The following is a 27684-nucleotide window of genomic DNA, read 5'->3' on the forward strand; positions in this document are numbered from 1 at the left end:
TGTGCTGTACAAGAATTGGTTCTATTGCCCCTAAACATCGAAGTGAGGTAACCTCCTGCAACAGCAATTGATCATGAAAAGGGTCCCTGAAGAGGGATGGGGAGGGGAAACGTGTAGGAAGAATAGATTTGAAATGGAGAGTGTATCCAAATGTTATGACTTACAAAACCCAATTGTCGGATGCTATATTCTCCCATGTTGCCTGAAAGCAGGAGAGGCATCATCCAAAAGGAGGGGGGCATATTATGTTGCAGCTTTAAAATCATGTCGATTGGGTGGTTGAGACTCTGACCCAATACATCAAAACTGTCACTAGGAGGACAGGGACGGTCAGGAAGATATGGTTGCAGCTGAAGGTGGTTTCTTTACAGAGTTGCTTGGCCTCTTGCATGGGGGCTTAGATGGTCTACAGCAGGGGTAGGCAACCTATGGCACGTGTGCTGAAGGCAGCACGCAAGATGATTTTCAGTGGCACTGACACTGCCCGGGTCCTGGCCACTGGTCCGGAGGGCTCTGCAGTGTAATTTAATTTTAAATGAAGCTTCTTAAACATTTTAAAAACCTTATTTACTTTACATACAACAATAGTTTAGTTACATATTATAGACTTCTAGAAAGAGACCTTCTAAAAACGTTCAAATATATGACTGGCATGTGAAACCTTAAATTAGAGTGAATAAATGAAGACTCGGCACACCACTTCTGAAAGGTTGCTGACCCCTGGTCTGTAGTAAGCCAGGGCTAGGCATGCTCTTTGTGCCATCTGAGACCTACTAAATCTCTTCTTATTTAAAGCAGTATAAATCCCTAAGGATTGCAGCGTGCCTCTCAAGTCTTTTAATGTGTGGAGGGATGTATCTGTCGAGTCTGCAGAGAGCTTGCACTCATCAAAAGGGAGGTCTTTGATGGTGCTTTGAACTTCTCTTGGGAAGCACAACAGCTGCAGCCAAGATGCTCTCCTTATGACCATTGCAGTGAATATCGATCGAGCCGATGTATCTGCAGCATCCAAAGAGGCCTAGAGCGATGTTCTTGCCAGAAGCTGACCCTCTTGTATAACCGCTTTAAATCGGTCATGATGTTCCTCTGGCAGGTGCTCAATAAATGACTTAAATTTGTTATAGTTCAGATAATTGTATTTGGCCACAAGTGTCTGATGGTTTGCTATTCTGAACTGAAGCGTGACTGAAGAGTAAGATCGGCAACCAAAAAGATTGAGCCTCGTACAGTCCTTTCTGTAGAGGGTAGTCTTTGAGCTACGCAGTCTACCTTGTTCATTAATGGCCTCCATCACCAGAGAAGTCAGAGCTGGGTGATAAAATAGAAACTCTGATTCCCTACCAGCGGGTTGGGATGTGGGGGCTTGCTCCGCTTTGCCCGCCTGGGGAGTGGGATTGGGGCATAAGGGCGTGCGTGCACGTGCGCGCGCACACACACACACACACACACACACACACACACACACACACACACACTCCTTCCATTCACTGGGAAGGCAGCAGAGCCAGCAGCTCAGCGGTAGGTGATGTTGTGGGAGGAGGCACTGATGTGATACGATCCCTCGGAGATGGTCACCCACAGGCTTCTATATCCTAGACATACCCACTGGATCGACCCGTGTTCCATTTAGTGATGGAGTCCGGTGCTGTCTTTGATACATGGGATGTTGTTCAGCGAGTTAAGGGGCTCACAGCATGGCCCTTACAAAACAATCTATCTAACCAGGGGAACTACACAAAAACCTTCGCCACGTCCTGGCTAGACTCAGCCAGGAATGTCACTGTAAATGGAAGCGAGGCTAGTATGACCTGGAAAGAGTTCTCTGCTTCTTAGCACTAGCCCCTCAGGTGTGTGGCAGTCAGCAGAAGGTGAAACACCTCAGGCACCTCTTCTAGGAGATGAGTTGTTTTCTCCAAGATGACTCTAAGGCCCAATGTGAATGAAAACTCCCAATCATCAGAGGCGCACTCTCACCAGGGCTGGAAATTTGCATATTGCAAGGCCCTGGAAACATCATTTCCACAGAGATTCACCAGCCTCTAGTTCTACACAAGCAGCTTCTTGCACTCAAAATCACTGCCACTTTTGAAAATCTTGGGCCACTGCTTTCTGTAACCTAGCACGTGTGCATTTGTGTGTGTGTGTATATGAGTGAGTGAGTGTGTTTGTGAGAGAGAGAGATATTGGTGGTGGGCAGATATAATCCTTTCCGTACTGCAGCCATGATGTAAATTCACACATGTTGCCATAGGGTGCTCAACAGATATCAAAAGAGACCATAAGTCACCAGTACAATTAGTGTTATTTAGACCTGCTCAAGCAGCTGTCTAGAGAGACAAAATAAGACAATTAGAATGGCAAAATTGGTCTCAGCCAAGTGTGTTGTTAAACCTATTCTGGCAAGGCAGTTATTTATGGGATGTAATGGGCTCAATATTATGTTTGTGTTATGTCATCAAAGGTGTGCAGATACCATGATGATTAGTATGGCATAAATGCCAAAATAAGCAGATCAATCATACAGTGGACATACGTTTGAAGGTCATTACCACTGCCACTCTCACCAGGGGAGGGACAAGTCACGTTATCCATGGGAATGTTTTCACTGATCTTAACTGTCAAACAGGAAAACCACCACAGGAGCCTCTTGATATTAACACCAGCCTCCTGAGTTACCATACAATGAGCAGAAAAATTACAGTATTACATTTAAAAGGGTAAATCTGGAGGTTCTTAGCAAGTGACTACGTAGGCCCCAATCTGGTGTAGCGACCTGAGTGGGCAGATGGCTATGCTAGCATGGATAACAATGCAGAAATGAGGCCTTAGGGTGGAATTCACTCAGGTGCAGAGAGAAAGGACTTACTACAACAATCTGTAACCCACTAACAACCCCCTAAAACTAGTTGCTTTCCCCTCCATTTCCTTTCCTCTCTACCATTGGAGTGGTGTTAACGGGCCGCTTCACCTGGAATGGTCCCTTGAAATATATGTTAACAACTTCTGCTAACATCTGTTCCACCTTGTGTTTTGCAATGACACAGTGGGTTTCCCAGACCTGAAGAAGAGTTCTCTGGACAAGCTTGAAAGCTTGTTTCTCTCACCAACAGAAGTTGGTCCACTAAAAGATATTACCTCACCCACCTTGCCTCTCTTGTGTTTAAGGCACAAGTGCTGCGCTCCATTAAGCCATATCAGCTGGTGGGAATCTTGTTCAGATGCCTTAATGAGGAGTCCCCAGACATTAGTACACATCCTGTACAAACACTGAATTTTATCTGTGAAGCAGAAACCAAATATACAACCGCTTCCAATACTCAAGATACTTGCTCAGTTTTTCCATGAATGAAAAGCAAATCTCTGTAACTGACTATTACCAAGTACACTTCTTATATCAAGATATTAACACATCCCATAACTATTGGTTACCATAATTATTCAACACCGACCACCATGTCATAGTTAACACAGGAATCAATTATTTAATTAGGGATATCATAAGGTGAGTCTTTCACTTCTTTCCTTTAAGACTGTTCTGGCTAGACACTGCACTGTTGGCTTCCTAATATAATATTGATAGTCACTGTCTAAAACGGAAATGAATTCATTTTGCATTGTAAAATATACCTGGTCTCTAAATTTGGGACAGTAGGAAACTAAGCACTAGCAAGATGCTGCTATTTCATGCACCTTTAGTACACAATGTTACATCTTTTTCTTTTTGGAAGTCAACAATAAATTCTTTCATTTTGTAAACATTTTGTAAGCATGAAGAAGCCTGGCCATGAGCCATTTTTAATCCTAATAAGGGTAAACTTCAATTTGCATTCTATGCTTTACAATAAGAGCTTGCTTCTGATGGCATGTGGATGAGCCGGCACAGGTTCTTTCACCTATTTTGGAAAACCTTGGGAGATGTCATGCATGAAATAATGATACAGACTATGTAGCCAAAAAAGACTGAGAAAGAACAATGGAATTCAAAAGAAGGTCTTCTGAAGGAGCTGACTTGACCATACTAGTTTAGTAAAGGGTTATATGAAGAATTTAATTTCCAGTGACAATAACCTTATTGCAAAGAGAAATATTTGCAAGGGAAACTTTAGATTTTGTGCTTTATAATTATGGGCTGATGCAGTTTAAGTATCCGCCTACTAGGCATCTACTATTACTACCTGTTATCTACCCCTATCTGGTTTCTCATCAAATGGATGGGGCCTTTTGTGAGTGTACACAGAAGAGAGCATTTTTTGCACCTACCTCTGAAACATCTGGTGCTGGTCACAGGATATTAGACTAGGTGGACCTCTGGTCAATTCCTATGCAAGAAGACTGCTGCCACATGGGACAGGGAAGAGAACTATTCAACCTCTCCAGAACTTCTTACTAAATCCCAACTGAAGACTCCGGGCATGATAATCTTCCCTAGAGTTTCTTGCTAAAGTACACACTTTTCTTTTTTTGCAGTTTTGGGCCTTAATTTATGTTAATTATCAGATCAATGGGTAAGAGCTTCATTATAAATACTGTATTCCCCTCCAAGGAGATTGTTTTACTTTCAGAGCAGCACTGGTTAGCAACCCCCTTAATCAGTTCTTCCTTTTTAAAAAATGTTTCACCCGCATTTAAATGAGAAAATGTGTGTTATTAAGTGCTAAATAATTAGTTATTTCAGGATTGCATCATTTGGGCCAAACTCAGCTGCAATTTTTGGGTGGTACATACTTGGGGAAATATAATGAAAAACAAGAAAATTGGCCACAGCAGTTCTAGTTCGGCGTACAGAAAGTCTGAAAAGAAAAGAAAACCTATGGAAACTTTCTATAAACAGTAGCCAGTGTACTAATTCCATGTTAATGCATTTTTGGGGCTAAGAAACTTTAATGAATTGAGGCCTCGTTTCTCTGGGATGAAGCATCCTTTACTAATTTTATGATAAGTGAAGCCCAGGTCTTGAAAACTTGTTGCAAAATGCTTCATGTGTTCTAAAAATGCTGGCAGCTTGACAGACCTTCAGTCATTGACCTTATCTGTGCTTCAAACAAAGCTACTGACCTTATCTTTGGTCCCCAACATGCACCCTTTACTGCCATAGTGACAGCTCTACCAAGCTTTTGCCACTTAAATTCTTGAAATTTGACCTTTGGACTGAAACTTCCACCAGCCATTCCTATTAGAATTCGCATCTATCCTGAGCACAGAAGTATTTTGATTTTATTGACCCTTGTCACTGGTCTTATGGCCGGGATAAATGACGGCACCACACAAAGGCCCTTTTCAGGACTGGTTCTGACCTGCAGTGGCAGGTATGTACAGTTTGAGAAGACTCCCACCCGTCTAAGTCCATGTTTCACCTTGCTCTTCCTCCAGCCCATATAAGGAGTGAGTGAACAAGTAGTGCTGAACAGTGCCTTGTACAGATACTCCTGATGTCTGAGAATGTCTCAGACCTAGTCATTAAGGGCCAGATCCAAAGCCCAGTGAAGTCAGCTGGAATCTTTCCACTGACGTCAATGGGCTTTGATTGGGCCACAAGCCAGGACTTCTTGAAGTAAATGCACCTATCCATTGAGCTAGTCAGAGGATTTATATACAGTGCGAGTCATCACTGCACCTAGGCAGTGGCTCACACATAAACTTGACACCTTCTGATCCCTCCCTTAGAGAGACGGAGGGTAGGGGAGTGGAAATATTTGATATTTGAGGTTCCTTTGCTTTGTTGTCACGTACTTTAAAAAGAGAGAAAAAGTGACCCTGAATTTATGTGATTAGATAAACAATCTCGACATTTTCACCAAGTGCATAACTACTTGATAAAATGCATCATTACTGGATACTAGGTAACTACATAGCTCTTGATGGTCCCCTCTCTTTCCCCAATTGCCTTATTATCTGCTCCCCCGCCATCTGTGTCTCAGATGGCGACAGTCCCTGCCTCAGAAAGTATGCAATCTAAAAGATATTCACAGGAGCTGTGCAACACATTGAATTAGAAATGCATCCCAAATCATCATTTGTGCCTTTTCTTGATGTTCTATTTACTTGAGTGCAAACATTGAACAAAAGGCAACATTAGTATGCCAGTCTAATCAAAATAAAATATTTATCACATCCCTAATGCTTTTGTTAGCAGCAGATCCCTTTGCTTTGTTGTTAAATACTTGAAAAAGAGAGAGGAAAAACAACCCTGAATATATGTGATTAGATAAATAAACAATTTGGACATTTTCTTCAAGTACATAACCACTTGATGAAATGCATAATTACTGGCTACTAGGTACCTACATAGGGCTTGATGGTCCCCTCTCAGGTAGACACCCATGGGAGGGGATTCAGGGTAGGAAGTCACCATGAGTTTTTTCTCAGACTTTTCTTCCCATTTTCCAACTGGCTGTAAAGTTCTGCACTCACATTCCTTTGCCCCTTGCAAACAGGCCATCGTTCCGGCCAACAAACCCAGTGGATCTCCCCTAGATAATTGGGAGGCCAAGACCCCATGCTAGTTTTGCCTTCATACTGGCTCTGTGTCCATGTTGCCCTTCCCCTCCTTCCTTTCTGTTGGATCCACGCTGGCAGGACTCGTGGCTGTCCTTGGGACACCCTTTGAAGGGGTGTTCTCAGCATCACAATGGGGGGCTACAGAAGGATATATCTGCAGGACCAATAGGGTGTTAGGAAATGACATACTTCTCCACTCAGTCCTGCACCTTATTACCTGGCCTGCTCACTCCCTACCTGCGAGGTTTGAAGCAGGGGAGATGCTACGGCAATGGTGGCTGATCCCTGCTTCCTTGTGGAAAGGGGGAGATTCAGACATGAATACTAGGGGCTATGATTAGGGCCCTGTGTAAATTGTAGGTTTTTTAAAAAAAAATTAAGAAAATTCACCACCGTGTAAATGGCAAAGTTTGCACGGAATGAACTTTACAAGTAACGCTAGTCAGTTTCAAGGATGGAATGAATTTTACAACTCAATTTAGTCAGCTTGACTAACCTTATTTGTAAAATTCCCTCAGTCTTTGACATGGACTAGCTAAGGTAAACTTTTATATTAAAGACTTTGCTGTAGACATTTTCCTTTTAAAAATATTTTTAAAAATTACGGTGATGTTGTGATAGACACAGGGTTCTGATTATGAAGAGGCCCATATTTTGACTAACCTAACATTAATGTACATTTTATAAAAATGTCTATGTAGCCAGGATTTTTGTAGGGCTAGTGCAGGCACTAGATAGATAAGCTACAGTGTCCTCTCTTTAAAAGTGGACCTGTGGGACAACTGCAGGCGTACGGAGAGACTGAGGAAGCCACAAAATCCTGGCTGCCATTCTGGATTTGCTTTGTTATTCTTCTCAAATATTCATGGAGCATTACAACTATAGAAGCAGCTTTACAGGGCCTGTTCCTTGCCCAGTTTATGCCAGACGAACTTCGAGAGTGCAGATAAGTGATAAGGAAAGGAAAAGGGGTTATATCTAGTTAGGCTTGGCAGAAGTCAAGATTTTAAAATATAATTTTGACAGATAATATTGGTGTTTATTTTTAAGATTTTTAAAATTTGTATTGATTTCAATTTTCACAGTTTCAGGAAATTAGTGGGGGGAGGATGTTAGAGAAGGGCCTGTCATAACAACTATTTAATGGCAGAAGAGACAGATTCAAAAAGTTAAAAGTTTTACTGTTAAAACATAAATTGTCAATATCACAAAGTAAATATCTTTAAGTCAAACTCTAACAAGTTCTCCAGCAGCATTTTTCTTACTTTGCCTATATGTAAATTTCAATTATTATGGATGAAAATATTTTTTTCAGTTTGCGTGTGCCCAGTGAGATAGATGTCTATTGACATTTACTGATACAAATCTAATCCTTCTTAGCCTATGTATTATCTATGATCTTTCCTGTATAAATTCTGATATTTATTAAATGAGGAATGAGGTAGGTGAGAGAAGGTGCAAAGGACAACACTGGAAAGCAAGGGGAAGGAAGTGGGTTTTGGAAGTGGGGAGTGAGGACGCATGGTGGACTGAAAGGGAAATGTCATTCCAGGTGTATGGATCAGTGAGAAAAACAGCATGAAGAGAAAAATTGGAGAAGGAGAAAAATGGAGCAGCAAGGTGTGTAGAGTAGGCAGAGGATAAGGAAAGGAGCATTGGGAAATGAAAGGCAGGGATAGAGTCCCTATAGTCCCTTTTAAGGCCTGATACAACTTCCATTAAAGTCAGTGGGATTCTTGGCTTTGCTTTGAAAAAATAAGCTTCTAAATCAGAGGCAGTGTAAATAAGTAGGTCTCTTGTGGCTCAGCTCAGTCGCTCTTATTCACATAGTATATAATAGTGCATCTCAGAACAAATTAAAACCAGGAAAAAAACAGCTTAGTCAAACTCCCCTCACAAACTCATAGCAGATGACATTTTGCCTGAGCAAACTGAAAGGCCTTGCAATGCAGGGCCAGGCTAAGGCACTTGGCTGCCTGATAGGAACTGCAGTACACTCACTCACTGCCTTCCCTCTCACCCTGCCCAGTCTCTCTCTTGGTCCCATCCCATGGTACCATGTGTCTTTTAGTTAACTAACTGGCACTGAGAAGTCTGTTCAACACTAACTTCTTTAAACTTACTCTGTGTGTGTTCTTCCTTCTTTCCCTTTTCCATCACTCCGTTCTCTGTCATGCTCTTGCCATCAACCATGCTCTACTACCTTTCTTTCCTCACTACTCCAGCCTTGCCCATCGCTTACACTCATAGTCCTAGACCAAATGACGCCACAGGTGAGGAGCTTCTTTGAACCTCTCCCTCCATTTGTTAAACTTCTGAATACCTTATTTTTTATTGCATTTGTTTCCATTTCACGACTTTGATGCACAATTTACACACATGATTTATCCCTGTCATATAAGATGCTAAATTTGCACGCTAGGATCTGTAAATCTGTATTTATTCATGCCATATATAAGCAAATTAAAAAAAAATTCACTTCCTCCAAGCTTATAGAAACTTTTTAACTTTAAGAATAACTGAAATGTACTAACATCAAGAAATTGAACTGTGCACCAACACTGGATGGACCAGTATTAAATCGTGTTACAGTAGGTGACAGCCTTAAAATGTTAACTCTAGCCCTTTAGTTCAAAATGGTGCTTTTTTGCCTTTGCCCTCGCGAACTGAAGCACAGTATCAGAGAGATCCAATGACTGGCCAATGGCATTTTCAAGTGATAAAATAGCAAGCAACGTCAGTCTCTCATCGGCCGTCGTCAATCGAAGATATGTTTTAATGAGTCTGAGTTTCGAAAAGCTGCGCTCACCACTTGTGAAAGTCATCAAACAGTATGTGTTAAGCATGGCAAAAGAAGTAACAGTATTTCTTTTATATTGTTGCATAGTTAGGGGCTCGATAGATATCTCTGGCATCTCATTAAATATGTCCTTCATTAGTCACTACTTACACTCAAGTCCTAAAACACAAGTACACTTTCACAATTACACAAAAAAACAAGGTTCACAATATCACAGCAGGGCTCTCACTTAACTTCAGTTCAATCTTGTATCTCACTGTCTGACTGGTGATGCTTCACCCCTTAAATACCCGCAAGGGCGTGGCTGACAACATTCTAGGAGGTTGGAGGAAAATGTAGTTCTCAGGAAGGTTCCGTGAGATTCTACAAAAGTCCAGAACATTCTAGGAGGTTAGTGAAAAATGAATCCACATACAGAACACCTGAAAGATGTTACTTCAAAGATTCTATTTTCCCTTTTGTCGCTAACAACAAAAACAGCGCCCCGAGCCCAGCGCCCCCCCCCCATGCTCGGTACTACCCCCCAGCCCAATTGCAGCCTCTCCCCACTCACTCCCTGCCTCTCACAAACCCCTGCTCCCAATCACAGCCTCTCCCCTCCCCAATTTCTCCATCCCTCTCACAAACCCCCACTCACAATCACAGCCTCTCCCCACTCACTCACTACACCTCAGCCCCCACTTCCAATCCCAGCCTCTCCCCCACACTCATCCCCTGCATCTTTTGTCACCCCACTTCCAATTGTAGCCTCTCCCACTCCCCACTCACTTACTGCCTCTCACACAGCGCTACTCCCAATCACAGCCTCTCCCACTCACTCCTTGCTTCTGTCACACCCCCACTCCCAGTCGCAACCTCTATCCCTGCCTCTCATACACCCCCACTCCCAATCGCAGCCTCTCATCACTCACTCCCTGCCTCTCAGACACCCCCGCTCCCAATCGCAGCCTCTCCCCACTCACTCCCTGCCTCTCAGACACCCCCGCTCCCAATCGCAGACCCTCCCCACTCCCTCCCTCCCTCTCAGACACCCCTGCTCCCAATCGCATCCCCTCCCCACTCACTCCCTGCCTCTCAGACACCCCCGCTCCCAATCGCAACCTCTCCCCACTCACTCCCTGCCTCTCAGACACCGCCACTTCCAATCGCAGCCTCTCCCCACTCACTCCCTGCCTCTCAGACACCCTGCTCCCAATCGCAGCCTCTCCCCCTCCCCACTCACACCCTGTCTCTCACACATACTTGCTGGCCCCACAAACAACTATCGGTGTTTTACACACAATCCCGCTCTACACGCAAGTCCCCTCTCACTGGCTAACCTACGAGACTCTCCGTCACTTGGGAAAGGGAGTTTCTTTCAGATTCTTCCATTTTCTCTACAGGAGAGGGGGTACTTCTCACTGGTCTCCTCCACACCCTGCTCCCTGAAGGGAAAGGTGCTGTTAGTGTTCCAGGAGATGGGGACTAATCAGGGCTTAGTATGCCTCATCTGGTCTAGTCTCAGACCAGGCAGAGTCTGTTGGGTCCTAATCAGCCAGGCGGTAGGCAATCTGCCTAAGCCTCTGCTTGGGGTGAGAGGCAGGGGGAGTCACAGCTGCAAGGTGGGTGGGGGGAGTGGGATAGGCAGCAGGGGAAGGGAAAGGAGATGCCATAGGGAGGGTTCTTGCACCCAGGGAGAGGCATCTGCTGCAGGAAGAGGGTATAGTTACTTTTCCATGTCTCGGTTCTGTATTTCTTCTGCCACCATAGACAATTGCATGGTCTGCCTGAAATACAGGACCAGTCTGTGGAAATGTACACTGAATGTCAATGAAGTCAGGCTCGGTCAGACCAATGGGGGAAGTGAGTTGTAGAGTCTAAAGCCTTAGTCCATCAAGAACAAAGCCTTACTCTATCCTGCCTCAGGATGTACAAATCAAGGGACTGTCAGCAAGTGCTCCTTCACTGATGTCTGTTGTGATGGAATGTGGGGAGAGAGGCTGAAATGTCATGCTTGGATCATCATATCTTCTGTAACTGGCCTTGATTCTCTACTCACACCTCTGCAAATTCTACTGAAGACAAATTTACACTATTTTATCAATGGAACAAAAGTAGAGTAACACAGTGGTGAACCAGGTTTGACATATGCTGGCATAAAACCGATTTCAGAGGACAGTTTTCATTTAACCTGAATTTACTATCATCCTCCCAGAATTCCATTTCAAGGAACCTTCTAATTAGATTCTCTCTCCTGCATGATAAGAGTTATAACCTGAAAACAGAGACGGACGAGCTTTCTGTTTCAAGAATGCTGACATTTGCAGATTTCTAAGTGTGTCACAATCATGTATCATGTGATGTTAAGGCAGAAAGAATATGCATTAAAGGCTGGTGAGAAATGAAAACAGTGTGGGGGAAAACAGGCTCCAGGCACATCTAGCTTTTTTTTTAAAACAGAAAAGTTTCCACTGGGTTCCACTAAAGCCGGCCAGTTCAAATCTCATCTAAGCCATGTGGGGCAGCTCCGCTGCCAGGCACTTACATTATCATTGCAGTTAGAGGTTGTTTTTAAACAAAATTGTCCTAAGCCAACTTGAGGTAAAATTGTCACAAACGTTAAAACCTAAATAACTGGCCTCTAATACTGTAGCTTTCCACCTGGTGGTTCTTGTATGTATCAGCCTCATGCCCCTGTTCTTTTAATTCTGTACCACTCCTGCAGGTCCCATTGCTACTTACTACATTCTGTGGCCTAAGATGCTCCATAAAGTACAACGAAGTAACTAAGGAAACCCTAGGGGTCTGGCAGGGTAAGCCTGTTTCCCCTGTATCTTTAAGACATGTTCTGCTGGCCAACTGCTTGATTACTTCCTTTGTTTTCCCTAATTAAACACAATGCATCCTGAGATGTTTATAACCCCAGAAAAAGGGAAGTGGGTAAAGGCAGCAGTGAAATCTGGCAGAGGCTTGTGGTGCTGAAGAAGAAGATGTCCCGGAGGTGCTTGGAAGGGGAGGGGGAAAGCATAACTTGGTGGCCTCTCATTAGAGGATGTCACATTGGTATACATCTTCAGAGTAAAAGGGAAAATACTTAGCAAAAGCTTTTAAAGGAGAAGTGCAGGAGTGTATGCGCGCAAACAAGCAGTTTGCAAGGTTGCTGCTTCTAGCATTGCTTTGTCAATCATATTAAAGTATAGTGTTAGTATTCTAACATTTTCAAATTCATCTTACAAAATTCTCCTCTGAGAGGCAAGTGGCATCACATGTAGGTCCTTAGCATCAGCCCACATGACATGATGAGGCACAAGTAGATTTCACTAACAGCAGCTGGGAATGAGACAGCACCTCATTACAGAACTGACTATATCCTTTTTAAATAACTTGTCTGTAGTTTGCCTCCCTGGTCATTCTATTACAGATTTAAAAGTCCCTATCATTGAACAAAAAAACTTCAGAAACAGACTTCAAAGAGAAACAGCAGAACTAAAATTCATTCGCAAATTTAACATCATTAATCTGGGCTTGAATAGGGACGGGAGTGGCTGGCTCATTACAGAAGCAGCTTTTTCTCTCCTGGAATTGACACCTCCTCATCTATTATTGGGAATGGACTATATCCACCCTGATTGAATTGGCCCTGTCAACACTGGTTCTCCACTTGTGAAGTAACTCTCTGCTCTCCATGTGTCAGTATATAATGCCCGCATCTGTAACTTTCACTCTATACATCTGAAGAAGTGAGGTTTTTACCCACGAAAGCTTATGCCCAAATAAATCTGTTAGTCTTTAAGGTGCCACCAGACTCCTTGTTGTTTTTGTAGATACAGACTAACACGGCTACCCCCTGATACTATCTGAAATATGCTAACTCATTTGTAAGATTTTACTGTAAACATAATTATGCAGTTAGAGATTTCAGAAGCTGTTTCCTGTAAGTGTGGGAGAGCCTATTACACTCTTCCTCTGATTTTGTAATACCCTCCAGAGCAACATCAGTGACACTTGAGATGCAATGTGATGACAGCATCATGGTATAATGGTGCTAAAAACAGTTACACAATGCATAATTTCATGGCTATGATCTAGGGTTCAATGTTATAAAGATAACTCCAATGTCAACTGACCAGCAATAAGCAGAATTCCATATTTACACCATAATACACCAACACACTTTTCAGGGAGTACAGATTTACACTGAAGATTTAGAGTGGTAGCCATGTTAGTCTGTATCAGCCGAATTGGAATTAATTTGCAAACTGGACACCATTAAATTAGGCTTGAATAAAGACTGGAAGTGGATGGGTCATTACACAAAGTAAAACTATTTCCCCATGCTAATCTTTTCCCCTGCTGTTACTCACACCTTCTTGTCAACTGTTGGAAATGGGCCATCCTGATTATCACTACAAACGTTTTTTTCTCCAGCTGATAATAGCCCACCTTAATTGACTAGTCTCGTTATAGTTGGTATGGCAACACCCATTTTTTCATGTTCTCTGTGTATATATATCTTCCTACTGTATTTTCCACTGCATGCATCCAATGAAGTGGGTTTTAGCCCACGAAAGCTTATGCCCAAATACATTTGTTAGCCTCTAAGATCCCACAAGTACTCCTCATTCTTTTTACTGAAGATTTAGGAATTACTAAAATTCTGGCCAACCAACAGCTAAACTGTTACATAGCATGAGGTTATCATGCTACCATGTGTCCCCTTTAGGGTACATGAGAATTTACGTTAGTGAGGCACAACAGTATATACAAGACAGATTCAAGAAGCCAAATGTCATGTAATCATAACATTTATGCCATCACCTGTATATATTTAGCTTCATGGAAGGCCAATCCAGTTCATTGGTAAAAAGACGACTGGAGGAGTTTAAAAAGTAAATATGCTCCACATTATGGAAATACTTAGAGATGGAGCAGGGACAGATGCTGTGGACACTATTCTAAGTACCTATCCATTTATTTCACATATACTTAATCTTGATGTACATGAAGACCCACTATATATGCAGAAATGGTATGCATTCCTTCATGCTCTCAGAGTCTAGGAAAGAGTTCTGAGTCCAACTGAGGTGCAATCCAACATGAAAATATTTTTCTTTTCAGACCTGAGCTCTGCAACCCAGATAAGAAACTAGGAGCAAAATGAGTCGAAAACCTTGTTGACAAAAGACGCCAGTGCCTTAGAATTATTTATAAAAAGAAATCTCCTATATATATTAGTGCACACAGGACTAGAGCCTTCTCCCACTGAAGGATGAAGGATTCATTTAAGCTAATCATATTCTAAACACACTTTGTGACTTTAATTCTATTTAGCAGGTGAGTAAAAGATTCTGGGTCCTACCCAATACTCACTTGAAGGCAATAGGAATTTTTTGACTGATTTCAGTAAGAACAGAACCCATAATCTGCTATCTGATAATTAAGACCAAAATTGTGAAATCTGTGTGTAATGTGGTTCGTTTACATAACTCTCATGATTCAGAATTTGTCATCCTATTTACTTTCCCCTTCTCCTGTTAGGTTAAAAAAACCCCAAACATTCTCACCCTTTCTCTACCTCTTATGAACTAATTAAGCTACAATAAATCACTTCCAAATTATTTAGCAGTCGCCACATGCCTACAAAATTGTTTCCTGAAAACGATAATGTTAGCATTTGTATTTTCGATAGGCTGTTGACTTCAGAATTATCCATGCTGATGTACTCTACCAGTATCTGTTTTTCCATTTGGAAAGGTTTGCAGATAAGCACTCAGGCTTAAATATATACCATGTTAGTGTAATCTCATCTGAATCTGATTTATATTTCCTGATCCTCACGCAGGCAGGCTAAGGATACACGATGAGCGTTAATACCTAGGGAAAAATGGACTTGACCACTCTCTCTCTGAAAGTAACAGTGAATGATCTGGTTTATTAACTTATTATCTCTCATATTTATTAGATATGATTTTCAGTTTTCTTTAACACAGTTGAGTCCATTGTTTAAATAAGAATAAAACAATTGTTTGGATGAAAAGCGGGGGAAGGTTAATTTCCCAGGTCCTCTGCCAACCCTCAAGAAAGAAGCATATTCGATATGCAGAAAAAAATTCACTGTGTCCTAATTCTTCAGGCCAAATGTAGCTTCAAAGGAAAATCTGTAAAAAGTGCACATTTAAAAAAACTATTTCATTACCTTTTGTAAAACCAGATTTTAATATTTACATTGTTTTGCAGTCAACAGCCATAAAAGATAATTTGCAATCTCTATAAAATATTTTCAATATAAATCTGATCTTTTTAATTTAGTTTAGCTTTCAAATATAAATGCCTCGCTCTGCTTCCTTCAATTCCTTTCCCCATAGTCATGGTATCCTATACTAAGAGCTTCAAACCAAAATGCTGAGTTCTGAAAAGAATAATGTAAAGCAAACAGGGACAAAATCCACTGTTAAACAGCTTACTGTATCAACACCAAACCCATCAGATCCATAATGTCACACTCGGTAAGCTGAATAAGCAAAACATTTCCACAATGACTGCAAGCCAGCAAAGTGTTCCATAAAATGACAACAGGGACATAAGATTCAGCCTTAATAGGTTCAGAGCTTATGTAACTCATTCTTTACTTATGGGATATTCTACTAGAAAACAAACAAGGAAGTGACTTTACAGTAAACATAACCTAAACTCTATAGACCAAGCAGGCTACACACATTCAAGGACAGTGCAAAGACACAATATTAGCTGTAAGGTTTGTATGTTCTTGTCCAAAAATTAACTGAACTAAAAATAGCTTCTGGTATGGAGACAGTTAAATTGAATTCACTCTTGTATACAGCACATGGTCCATGAATCACTTACATCTGAGTAAAACACACAAGCCTTTAGTGGAACTTAAGTAAAAGGAATCATTATCATCAATTCAAGTTCCGTTTTTCTACTGAAAACCTTTATGTTCCTCTGAGAATTAATGCCTAATTTTTTTCAAAATCAGTAAAGCAATTCTGCAGTTTTTGTCCTTGAGGTATGAAAAAGAGTTCTTTGGGTGAAAAAGAAAGTAGACTATTTTCCAGAAAGTAACAGATATGAAATACCTGTGCATCACGGGAGATCTGTAACTTCTTGAGAGAAAAGGGAGTACATTTGCATACAAACAATAGAAATAGGAAAAAAACAATCATGAAAACTCACCACTAGGTTTCCTATCACCATGACCAGCAAGAAGACGAGAAGGCACAATGGTTGTCCAGCTACTTCCATACAATCCCACATGGTTTCAATCCATTCTCCACAGAGAATTCGGAATATAATAAGGAATGAATGGAAGAAATCGTTCATGTGCCAGCGGGGCAAATTGTTATTAGGGCTTATCTTGCTGACTTTTATTAAGTAGTCTTTTCCAAAAAGCTGCATTCCTACCACAGCGAAAATAAAGACTATGATCGCCAGAACCAGGGTGAGGTTACCCAGGGCACCCACTGAGTTACCAATGATTTTAATGAGAGTATTTAAGGTTGGCCAGGACTTTGCCAATTTGAAGACTCTCAGCTGTGAACAAAACATAAAACAGTCACAGTTAATAGAACAACAGACATTCCTGGTACTGAATTGTTAAAAAATGGGTAAAAATATTAAATATTTTTAATACTAGGAAACAATGTGCAGTACAGAGTGATTTTAGCAGCAGTTTTGTTAGACTCACGATAGCCATACTTATTACACTACAATTTGTGCTTCTCATATGACAGGCAATGATTTTTTTCAGAAAATATGCTATGCAGCATTAGGAATAGAGGGTGTGTCCACCTTTCCAGACTACTGTACCCCTTTCAGGAGTCGGATTTGTCTTGTGTACTCCAAGTTTCACCTCACTTAAAAACTATTTGCTTACAACATCAGACATAAAAATACAAAAGTGTCACAGCACACTACTGCTGAAAAACGGCTGACTTTCTCATTCATACCATATAACTATAAAATAAATCAATTGGAATATAAATATTGTTCTTACATTTCAGTGTATAGTATATAGAGCAGTATAAACAAATCGTATAAAATTTTAGTTTGTACTGACTTTGCTAGTGCTTTTTATATTGCCTGTTGTAAAACTAGGCAAATATCTAGATAAGCTGATGTACCCCCTGGAAGACCTCTGCATACCCCTCGGGGTACAGGTACCTCTGGTTGAGAACCACTGTCCTATGTTACCAATTCCTTGCCACTGAATGTTAGGGGCAGAGGGTTGTGAAAGTAGGGAGAGAGAACATAGCCTCAGTCCTTAACATTACCTTTTGTGTTCCTGTGTCTCAAAAAAGATAACTTTAAACAAGCTGCCTGGACTTTTAAGGGCCCAATCCCACAAAGGGAGGTGCTCTCCTGCGTGTTCCTGAGTAGGCCTTAGCAAGATGCTGCTACCTTTCAATCCTAGAGATTCGCCTGTATGCAGAGGACCATATAGCGTTGCCAACCCTCCAGTATTGGCCTGGAGTCTCCAGGAATTAAAGACTAATCTTTAATTAAAGATTATGTCATGTGATGAAATCTCCAGGAATACATCCAACCAAAATTGGCAACTCTAGGACCATAAGGCCTATAAATCACTTAAATCCCACTTAAGACCTATTTTGAGGACTTAATGGTGCCTAGGTTTTATACTGGCTCTCTGCACAGGGGTTAATTTAATGCCTACTGAAGAGGGTTTGTGGGAGGCATTCAGCCACTGGCAACATCAGGCCATACTTTTGCAATTTTCAGGGAGCAAATATTTATAGATGGTAAAGTTAGGGCACCTAAGTCTTCTTGAAAAGAAAAGTTTGTTTTCATGATCTTGCAAAACTTGTGAAGCAACATAATGGGCAGAATGATTAGCACGGACATCTTGGTACATGAATGCGACACAAGTGTCAGGCTGGCAAGAAAACTACTTTTCGGTTCCAATGCATCAACAGATTCTCCCATTAATGGAGGGTCACCCCTCTGCACATTTAAAGGGATTGACAGTGAAGGATTTTCACTGCAAGACAGGTTTGTGTTTTGGTGATAGGTTCTGGGGGAAAAAAATCAGTTTGCGATTAATGCAGAGCTATCCACTTTTGACTACATTTAAAAATACAGTGGCATGTTTATTATGTATTTAAGGAATAAAAACCTGTAAAGTGACATGTTACTAGTTCTTGAGCAGGGGTCGGCAACCTCTGGCACACGGCTCACCAGGATAAGCACCCTGGCGGGCCAGGCCAGTTTGTTTACCTGCCGCGTCCACAGGTTCGGCCGATCGCAGCTCCCACTGGCCGCGATTCGCTGCTCCAGGCCAATGGGGGCAGCGGGAAGCCGCGGCCAGCACATCCCTCGGCCTGCGCCTCTTCCCGCAGTCCCCATTGGCCTGGAGCGGCGAACTGTGGCCAGTGGGAGCTGGCCGAACCTGCGGACGCGGCAGGTAAACAAACTGGCCCGGCCCACCAGGGTGCTTACCCTGGCGAGCTGCGTGCCAGAAGTTGCCGACCCATTCTTGAGCTTCACAGTTCATTAATTATCTACCGACTTTTCTATTAAGTTCTATGCAAACTCAGTTTAAATGTGTCGCAAGAAACTGACACAGCTAAACAGTCAAATTCTGTTCTCATTTACTCTGTTGTAAATCTGGAGTAATTGCATTTGGCCCATAGTCTATAATTAGTGTCACTGCGGGCATTCACTAATTTGTAAAATTTTATTTCCTTTTCAATTAATGTAATTTTAAGATAATCTAATAAATTCTTGAAAGGGGTTATGTTTTGCAAAAGAGAATAAGGAAACATTACCAATCTGAATGAGCGTAAAACAGACAGATTTCCCATGCTGGATAAACCCAGTTCCATTAGGCTTAGGATAACAATTATACTGTCAAAAATATTCCAGCCCTGCTGAAAATAGTAGTAGGGATCTAAGGCAATTATTTTGAAGATCATTTCTGCTGTAAAAATCCCAGTGAAGACCTGTGGAAAGGAAAGAGGAAGTGAGATCAGTCTGTAAACACATCTCCTGTCATGAATGATTTCCTACCGATATGTTGAATTAAAATACAGAGACAACAACATTTTACCAGCAAACCTTTCTTCTTTCATCTCTAATGTACTGTCAGTACTTATTGTCAGTATTATCAGTATTCTGGGCTTGTCTGATCCTTTTACAATATTAGTATTGCTGTCAACAAACAACAACAGGGAATGAGCTATACCTTTGAATTAAGACACTAATATTCATCTCCCTCTATCAGACAAACAGATATCAATAATAAGGTGAGAGAATAAAGGTGCTTTTTAAAAAGCTTAAGTCCGTCAATTTCAGTGGGGAGGTGAGAGTTATTTCATGACACAGTTAAAGAGGTACTTTTGGTTTCCAGCATACCTGTAGAGTTAGCCCTTTTGTTTCTGTTATTGCACCAATCCCATGCAGTGTAGTCCTCGCACTTTCAGATTACTGCTGGCAGTGATGGTGATTAGGAAATCTAATTTGAGTCTTATTATTCTTTTAAAAATAGACACGGCAATTTGCTTTTGAAAGTGCCTTGAGAACACTTTGTTTATTTATAACCTAGTTCAAATATTACACAGTAAAATTTTTTTAATCTGAACATTTTTCTGTAAAACATGCACATACTTATGGAGGGGAGCCTGTTTGTTGATGGCAAACCAGATTTTAAAGGAGGTATCTTATTTGAACCCATACTCACAAACTGTGTGAAAATGTTAAATCTAGTGCTTTTAAAAGTCCCTTCAAAAAAACTGATTTAAATACATAAGTACAAGGTTGTAAATAATTGGCTTAAAAGAGAAGGTAGTATGTAGACACACAGTTTTTCACATACTGTTTTATTTTGAGTCTAACCCTCTGGTGAAAGGTGCACACAGCTGTGTGTCTTGAAAAATCATCTACTGTATTTGCATATTACAGCAGCTGATTTTCCATGATACAACAGCTTATGTCAATGCACACTGGAGATCAGAAGATATGTATATGTTATGGACTTAAGTCTACCAGTAATGTTCACACAAGAGGAAATTCTGTCTAACCTATAAACTAGGTTTCTGCAATAGTGCTCCAGCAAGACAGATTAATGGGCTGTAAGTAACAATTAGGAAAACCAAATGAGATAAGGGAGGATCATATAGAATTATCAAATGGCAATGATAAGGAACAAATGGCCAAACCTGCATTTGAGGAAGCTGCAACATTTACTCTATAAATAATGCTTGGGGAATGAATGAACAGGTAGACAGACTTTCATATAGCAATTTTATATGTTTCCATATCTAAAATGCCTTTCTCTTTCTGATCAGGAAGATAAAATTTCTCTGGTCAAAACATTTTGGATGGACCATCCTTCTTAAAAGACCAACATGCTAAATTACTTCAGCCCAACTGATCTCCAGCAGTGGTACTGCACCAGACAGACTCACCTCTGATTTCCAACAAGTTAACAATTTCTGAGTCACTGTGGTTAGAGATACTTAGTATTCCAGTGACTGAAAATTCCATGGGGATATTAAACACCATAGTCAATGTTTGTGAAGTTGTACCCAGATCCTGACTCAAAAACTGATGATATCATGCTGAGCACATCATGCAATTGTCTTGCTGAGGGATGACTCAGGAGGAACAATTTCTTTTTAATCAATAATCTTTTGAGATGGAAACTCTAGGGCTAATAAGACATCAGAGCTTCTGAGGGAATCAGAATCTGTAAAGGCAGAAGTGACTCTTCTGTGTATTAGTTATGAATTCCAAACACAAATGTATCACAAAATCACTGGAACCTTGTTCAGTGCTAGCTGTGATTGTACAAAAAACTGCTTTCACTAACTAATCATCCAGATAGGGGATTACTTGGACATTGTCTTCAGGAGTGGAGCCATAAACTGGTATTGGTTATGGTATACGATTATGGTATACGTATTAATGATGTTGCTAATCAATCTAATTTAGATCAATAACCTCTTGATTTCTTTGGAAGGTTGAAAAATATAGAAAATATTGCTGTCTGGTGTTGAAGAACTGGCATCACTGCAGGTAGCCTGGTCAGATGAAGCATGCAGAGATGTGAGTATAATTCTGCTATTTTTCTTGATATCAGGTAAAAACATTATCTTCTTTAGATGATGAACCTGGGGAGTCAGAGAACCAGAGCTTTGTTGCATAATTTTATGATGCAAATAATATCATCAGAACTGAAGCTCTTCAATGACTGATTCTCACAAGTGCCAGATGAAGAGTTGCACTCTCCCTTCTTATTCTCAGAGGATAAGGACACTTGTTTCCTTTTCTTTCTATTGTTTCTTTCATGATTTCTTTAGAGAAAAAAAGCAAATGGTCTTTTATATCCTATTATTTCCCCCCATTTAATACTACCCTATCTGCTGAGGAGGGATAGCTATAGAGAAAACTCTATCAGAAAACAGTGGAGAACTACTAGCATTTTTGAGTTTGGCTAGGAAGAAGAGAATACTGATTTTGCTCCTTTAGGAACTTGCAGTGAGGAGACTTGAGACAGATGGAGATTCTTCATAAAGTCATGCTAATAACTAAAGCCAGTTGGAAAAATTCTGTTGAAACATTGTTTTATCAGAATTTGCTGATTTGCCAAAATCGAAACATTGTGAAGAGACTGTTTGATCTCAGCGATGTTCCAACAGAACTCAGGCAGGGCTCCTACAGACCTTCCATCAAAAACCTGCCAGGTTTCCTGCCAGCTCACCCGCCTGGCTCCTCAGCATCCCAGCTGTTGGACTGCCAGTCCAGGGCTTTAGGGCATCGGGGCTCTAGGGCTTCCAGGGTCCATGGCTCTGGGGCAGCCCACTATGCAGATTGCCTCTGCTTCCAGGGTCCATGGCTCCAGGGCAGCTCACCAAGTGAACTGCCTCAAACCTGGGAACCCCAGAGCTTCCAATATTCACAGCTCCAGCCAGCCAGCCAGCCTGGAGCTGAAACTCCATTCCCTTTTGTGGAGAATTTTGAAATTTTGGGTTTTCATCCCAAATCGAAACAGAACCAAATGTTGAGATATTGAAAACCTCGGTGAGACAGAATTACCTTTCTGTGCCTAGCTTTACTAATAACCCATTTAAGTTTGGGTTTAATAAAACTGAGGAGGAAGGGCCAAGGATGGTCTTGAGCCACTGATATTTCATCTGAAGAACTGTCCTTTCACTGAAGCCCACTGCAAACAGCATTGCAAGAAGAATGCCTGCTTGGTTTTATTTTTTCATCATTACCACAAACAGGAGAATTGGCTCCAGCACAGCAGTACTGAGAGACTTGGAGCAAGATAAGGTCAACTGCTTTTCAACTTCTTTTGTTTCTTGTCTCTGTTTTCTCCTCTACTAAGAGTGGCTGCACATAGGTCATCCAAACTCTGCCAGGCAGAATTGTGGGGGAGTCACACAGGCGCTGCTGGAATCTAAAGTTACCTGTAGACTGGGCAAGGGGAAAAGATGATAGGCCAAGTGCAGAGCAGGGAACATGAGCATCTTTGCTCTGGGGTGTCAGAGTGGGCAGCTGCAGAATTGCCACCTGATCACATGCTGAGAAGCCCCAGGAACTGGGAGACCTCCATTTTGTCCATGTGGGGAATAAGATGAGGCATCAAAATTCCTGAACATGGGTCTGCTGTTAAGGGGAGCCAATGCAGCCCAATTAGAGGGCTATTTAGCTCCGTTTATAGCTGGTGCTATCCATGAAGAGCAATAACATAGGTCTTGGAGCAATACAGAAGCCCCTCACTGACCATAGCTACAAAGGGAAATCTCTCAAGACTGAACAGCTTAAGACCTGCTGATTGGTCCATCTGCCTAGGAGAGTAGTTGACACTGCTGGAGGAAGTCAATTGGTGCAGTTTTCAGAATGGAGAGAAGTAGTGAGGGAAAATTCTGTATCGGGTGGTCAGCAGATTCCAAGAGAAAAGGACTACTCTGAGAAGCTAACAGTTGCTTCTGCCTATTTGTACCTGTCAGCTCCAGGAGTCCATGTTGGTGCAATAGTGTGAATGGACACATATATACTTTCTCAAGTATTTCAGTAATTGATTAGTACCATTTTTTTTACAAAAATGAAAATAACCTTAAACCCGGTATGTGCTTCTTTCTGGATGATAATCTGTAGGAGAATATACTGCCTGTATTTTCTCTAGAATATGGCTAATAGTTTCAAAGGTTTAGTGATTCTGAGTGCCTCAATTTCTGAGTGCCAAACTTGAGAGCCCTTAAAAGAGCTTGATTTCCAGAAGGTGGGTGTTCAGCATGATCTTAAATCAGAGCACTGTAGATGTCTCAAGCTGGGAAGCCCAAAACTGAGAAAACCTGTTGTGTTTAGTGTGTAGGTGCTAGGGGTCTTGGTGCCCTATGACATACAGGAGATGGGACTAGATGATTTGGTGGTCCTGTCTGGCCTTAAACTTTATCACTCTGTTAGACACTTGAAAATCTTGGCTGTAGTATAACTATAAAAGTGATAACTCAAGGCTACTTCCCCACTGGGGCACTAGCTTATTTTTTCCATAGGATTCTTTAACTTAAAAAAATCACTAATGTTCCTATACATCCTTATTATTGATTTTTAAAAACTTTTTAAGATCCTTCTTCCTTCACTTCCTAGAATAGTTACCCACTGGAAATCTGTTGGTCTCAGCAGTGAAATGACGCTTTACTGTCCACTAATGAGCAGCAGAGTATGCTTGCTTAGTGACAGTAGATACATATCCTTTTTTTATTTCTCTTCAAATGCCAGGAGGGCCACCAAATAAAACAAGCTACCCTTGCTTGGCATGACATGTACAAGGTTGTGCTGACAGCACACCAAATGGGTTCTTCCTAAGACCTCTAGCACCAGTAGTTTCCAGCCTTCAGAAATTGAAAGAGCAGAAATAAACTCTCCAGATATAATTTTGGGTTCAAAGTCACTTACCAGATTGCCTATGTAAAGCATGTTATCAAACTCCTTTGTCATCTTGTAATGCTCCAATGCCATGAAGAGAGTATTCATCACAATGCAAAGGGTGATCGTGAGGTCAGTAAATGGATCCATTACCACAAACTTCACATGTTTCTTGATAAACAACCACAATGGAGAGCAATCCCAAATGAGAAATTTAACGGCAAAATGATTCCAGCATGGAGGACATCGCTGTTGTGATTCCTCAAGCTCTAAGTGAGAAGCAGAATGTGACGTAATAGTCAAATAACACTGAATTATGTGACAAGAGAATACTTTAAACGAATCAAAGCACAGAAGAAAACCCACCAGCATCCATCTAAATGACCAAGAATGACCAAGAGGAGTGAAGTTCTGGAACAGCCTTCCAAGGGGAGCCGTGGGGGCAAAAGACATGTCTGGCTTCAAGACTAAGCTTGATAAGTTTATGGAGGGGGTGGTATGATGGGATAGCCAAATTTTGGCAATTAATTGATCTTTGAATATTAGCGGTAAATATGCCGAATGGCCTGTGATGGGATGTTAGATAGGGTGGGATCTGAGTTACTACAGAGAATTCTTTCCTGAGTGTCTGGCTGGTGAGTCTTGCCCACAGGCTCAGGGTTTAGCTGATTGCCATATTTGGGGTTGAAAAGGAATTTTCCTCCGGGGCAGATTGGCAGATACCCTGGGGGTTTTTCACCTTCCTCTGCAGCGTGGGGCACAGATCACTTGCTGGAGGATTCTCTGCACCTTGAAGTCTTTAAATCACGATTGGAGGACTTCAATAGCTCAAACATAGGTTAGGGGTTTGATACAGGAATGGGTGGCTGAGATTCTGTGGCCTGCGCTGTGCAGGAGGTCAGATTAGATTATCATAATGGTCCCTTCTGACCTTAAAGTCGATGATTCTATAATTAATCTGCTTTTTAATAGACAAATAGTCCTACCCCAACAACCTGGTAAAATATAAACTCTTTGAGGACATGGATTGTCTTTATTTTTTGCATATTGCACAGGACTGAGCACAGTGTTGACGTAATCCTCAAAGCCTATAACGCACTTCCCTGCAACCTGCCGCTTCCCGCAGCTCCCATTGGCCGGGAATGGCGAACTGCAGCCACTGGGAGCAGCGGGGGGGGGAGGGGGGGCTGTGCCTGCGGACGGTTAACGTAAATAATACGTCTCGCGTCCAGCCAGCAGATTACCCTGATGGGCCACATGCCAAAGGCTGCTGACCCCACTATAACGTCTCAAGAGTAACAGTAGGAAACACTAAAATTACAAAAGTAACACAAATCTAATTTAATATGAAAGGTCAGATTTACTTCACATTTTGCGGTGATAGCCTAGACTGTGAGGGAAAGAGAACACTGTATCTGGCTAATTTAAATTTATCTCACAGAACTGAAATATAACATTTTTAAAATTGCCCAAATCATATTATCAGAAGTGACTTAGGCACTTAGGAGCTTGAGAGCTTGTCTATACTTACAGCAGTGCAGCTGTCCTGCTGTAGTGCTTAGTGAAGATGCTATGTAGGCTGATGGGAGAGCTTCTCCTGTTGGTGTAAGTCCTCCACAATAGACAGCAAACCCTAGCACTGTCAACACTGTAGGTTAGGTCAATATAATTACGACCTGGTCTACATTATACAGTTAGGTCGGCATAAACTGCCTTACATTGACCTAGCTGTGAAAAGAAGAACAGGAGTACTTGTGGCACCTTAGAGACTAACAAATTTATTAGAGCATAAGCTTTCGTGGACTACAGCCCACTTCTTCGGATGCATCCGAAGAAGTGGGCTGTAGTCCACGAAAGCTTATGCTCTAATAAATTTGTTAGTCTCTAAGGTGCCACAAGTACTCCTGTTCTTCTTTTTGCGGATACAGACTAACACGGCTGTTACTCTGAAACTAGCTGTGAAAGTGTCACTACATAAATTTGGCTACCGCTGATATAAGTGCCTTTCTACGTCAATTTAGTAACACCACTGAGTGGCGTAGAGTCATGGTGGATGTAATTAGGTTGATACGATGTCAGTGAAGACACTGTGTTCCTTACATCGACTATTACTGACTTTCAGGAGCAATCCCATAATGCCCCACACTGACAATATAATCGATACAAACGCTCCTGGTGAATATGAGCACCGCCAACTCAAGGAGCCAGGTTTAGCGTTTATTAACTGCACTGGCTGTATGCCGACATATGTTAGGTCAACATCATTTTGCAGTGTAGCAATGGCCAATTTTGCAGTGTAGCAATGGATTTTCCACACCCCTGAGCAACATAGTTATACCGACATAAGTTGGTAGTTTAGACCTGGGCTAAGTCTCATTAAAGTCATTTTTGAAAATAGTGCTTAGGCTCCTAAGTCACTCAGCTGCTTTTGAAAACATTACCTGTTTTCTCTGATTTTCATCATATTTCATCCATTTTAATTGAACAGGAAATAATGAAAATGGCCTCACAAGGATAATTTGCATAGATAATTGCATCTAATTTGCATAATTTCATTTATTTTCAGTGAAACAAATAAAAGAAGCCAGTTATCTGCTTAATGATTATTATTAACAGAATTATTTAATGTTCCTCTTTTCTGGTTCCTTTATGGACATGGAATGCTGGTTAAAGGTTTTGGTCTATATAATTAGAACTATAACTGATAACACAACAACTTCAGTCAACCAATTACAATCTGTTTATAAACAGCCAGTGGCCTCTATGCTCTTCCCTTCACTGAGCAACAAAACTACAGTATCACATATTAGGATCCTACTAGCAAACTTTAAAAAATCTAGGATGAAATCACTGAAGTTACTGGGTCTTTAATGGGGCCAGGATTTTACCCATGAGTTTGAGTTTTCTGTCTGCATCCCGCAGGCCAGATTGTATACTTTGTACATAGGCCCTTTCTGTGTCTGGAACGAAGAGCGCTGTCCCAAAGGTGAGGGGGCTGTGGCATATTACCCTACATTCCCTTTCAGTCACATACCATTTTCAGTTATGTAAAACAATACCTGTGCTGATGGAATAAAAGTTTCATATGCACAAGCTCCTACAGAGTCTTGTATCAGTCGATGGCCATTTTTACTGTGCAAGGAATTGGGTGGAACTGCAATGGAGACCTTTCTCATGCTGGTCCTGATTCAGCAAGGGACTTGAGCGCGGGTTAGGGTATATGCTTAAATCACTTGCTGAAGCAGTCCCACTAATCAAGTAGTTAAAGTTAAAGATGCACTTAAGTCCCTTGCTGAATCAAGAACTGATTGTAAAAGCACCCCATTCAAGTTCCACATCCTTTGCACAATAAAAACGACACACTTGAAGTTAGCCTTTTAGAACTACTCATGTGCTAAAATTAGACACAATTGATCTCAATGTGCAAATGTGGACTATATTTTAAAATGCTCAGGACCCAGTCTAACATCCAATGAAGCCAAAGGAAAAATTCCCAT

General features: G+C 41.4%; 1 protein-coding gene across 1 annotated transcript in view; it reads right to left on the bottom strand.

Annotated features, from left to right (window-relative positions):
- LOC128833201 (sodium channel protein type 5 subunit alpha-like) overlaps positions 1 to 27684 on the bottom strand; it is a 327478-nt gene that overhangs the window by 135138 nt on the left and 164656 nt on the right. The window contains exons 14-16 of the mRNA XM_054021226.1: positions 24218 to 24456; positions 19081 to 19254; positions 16472 to 16828 (exon numbers count right to left, since the gene is read on the bottom strand). Of these exons, the coding sequence (XP_053877201.1) occupies positions 16472 to 16828; positions 19081 to 19254; positions 24218 to 24456 (770 nt within the window). The remainder of the gene's footprint in view (positions 1 to 16471; positions 16829 to 19080; positions 19255 to 24217; positions 24457 to 27684) is intronic.

The sequence above is a fragment of the Malaclemys terrapin genome, chromosome 2 (genome assembly GCF_027887155.1).
Source record: "Malaclemys terrapin pileata isolate rMalTer1 chromosome 2, rMalTer1.hap1, whole genome shotgun sequence".
Lineage (NCBI taxonomy): Eukaryota > Metazoa > Chordata > Testudines > Emydidae > Malaclemys > Malaclemys terrapin.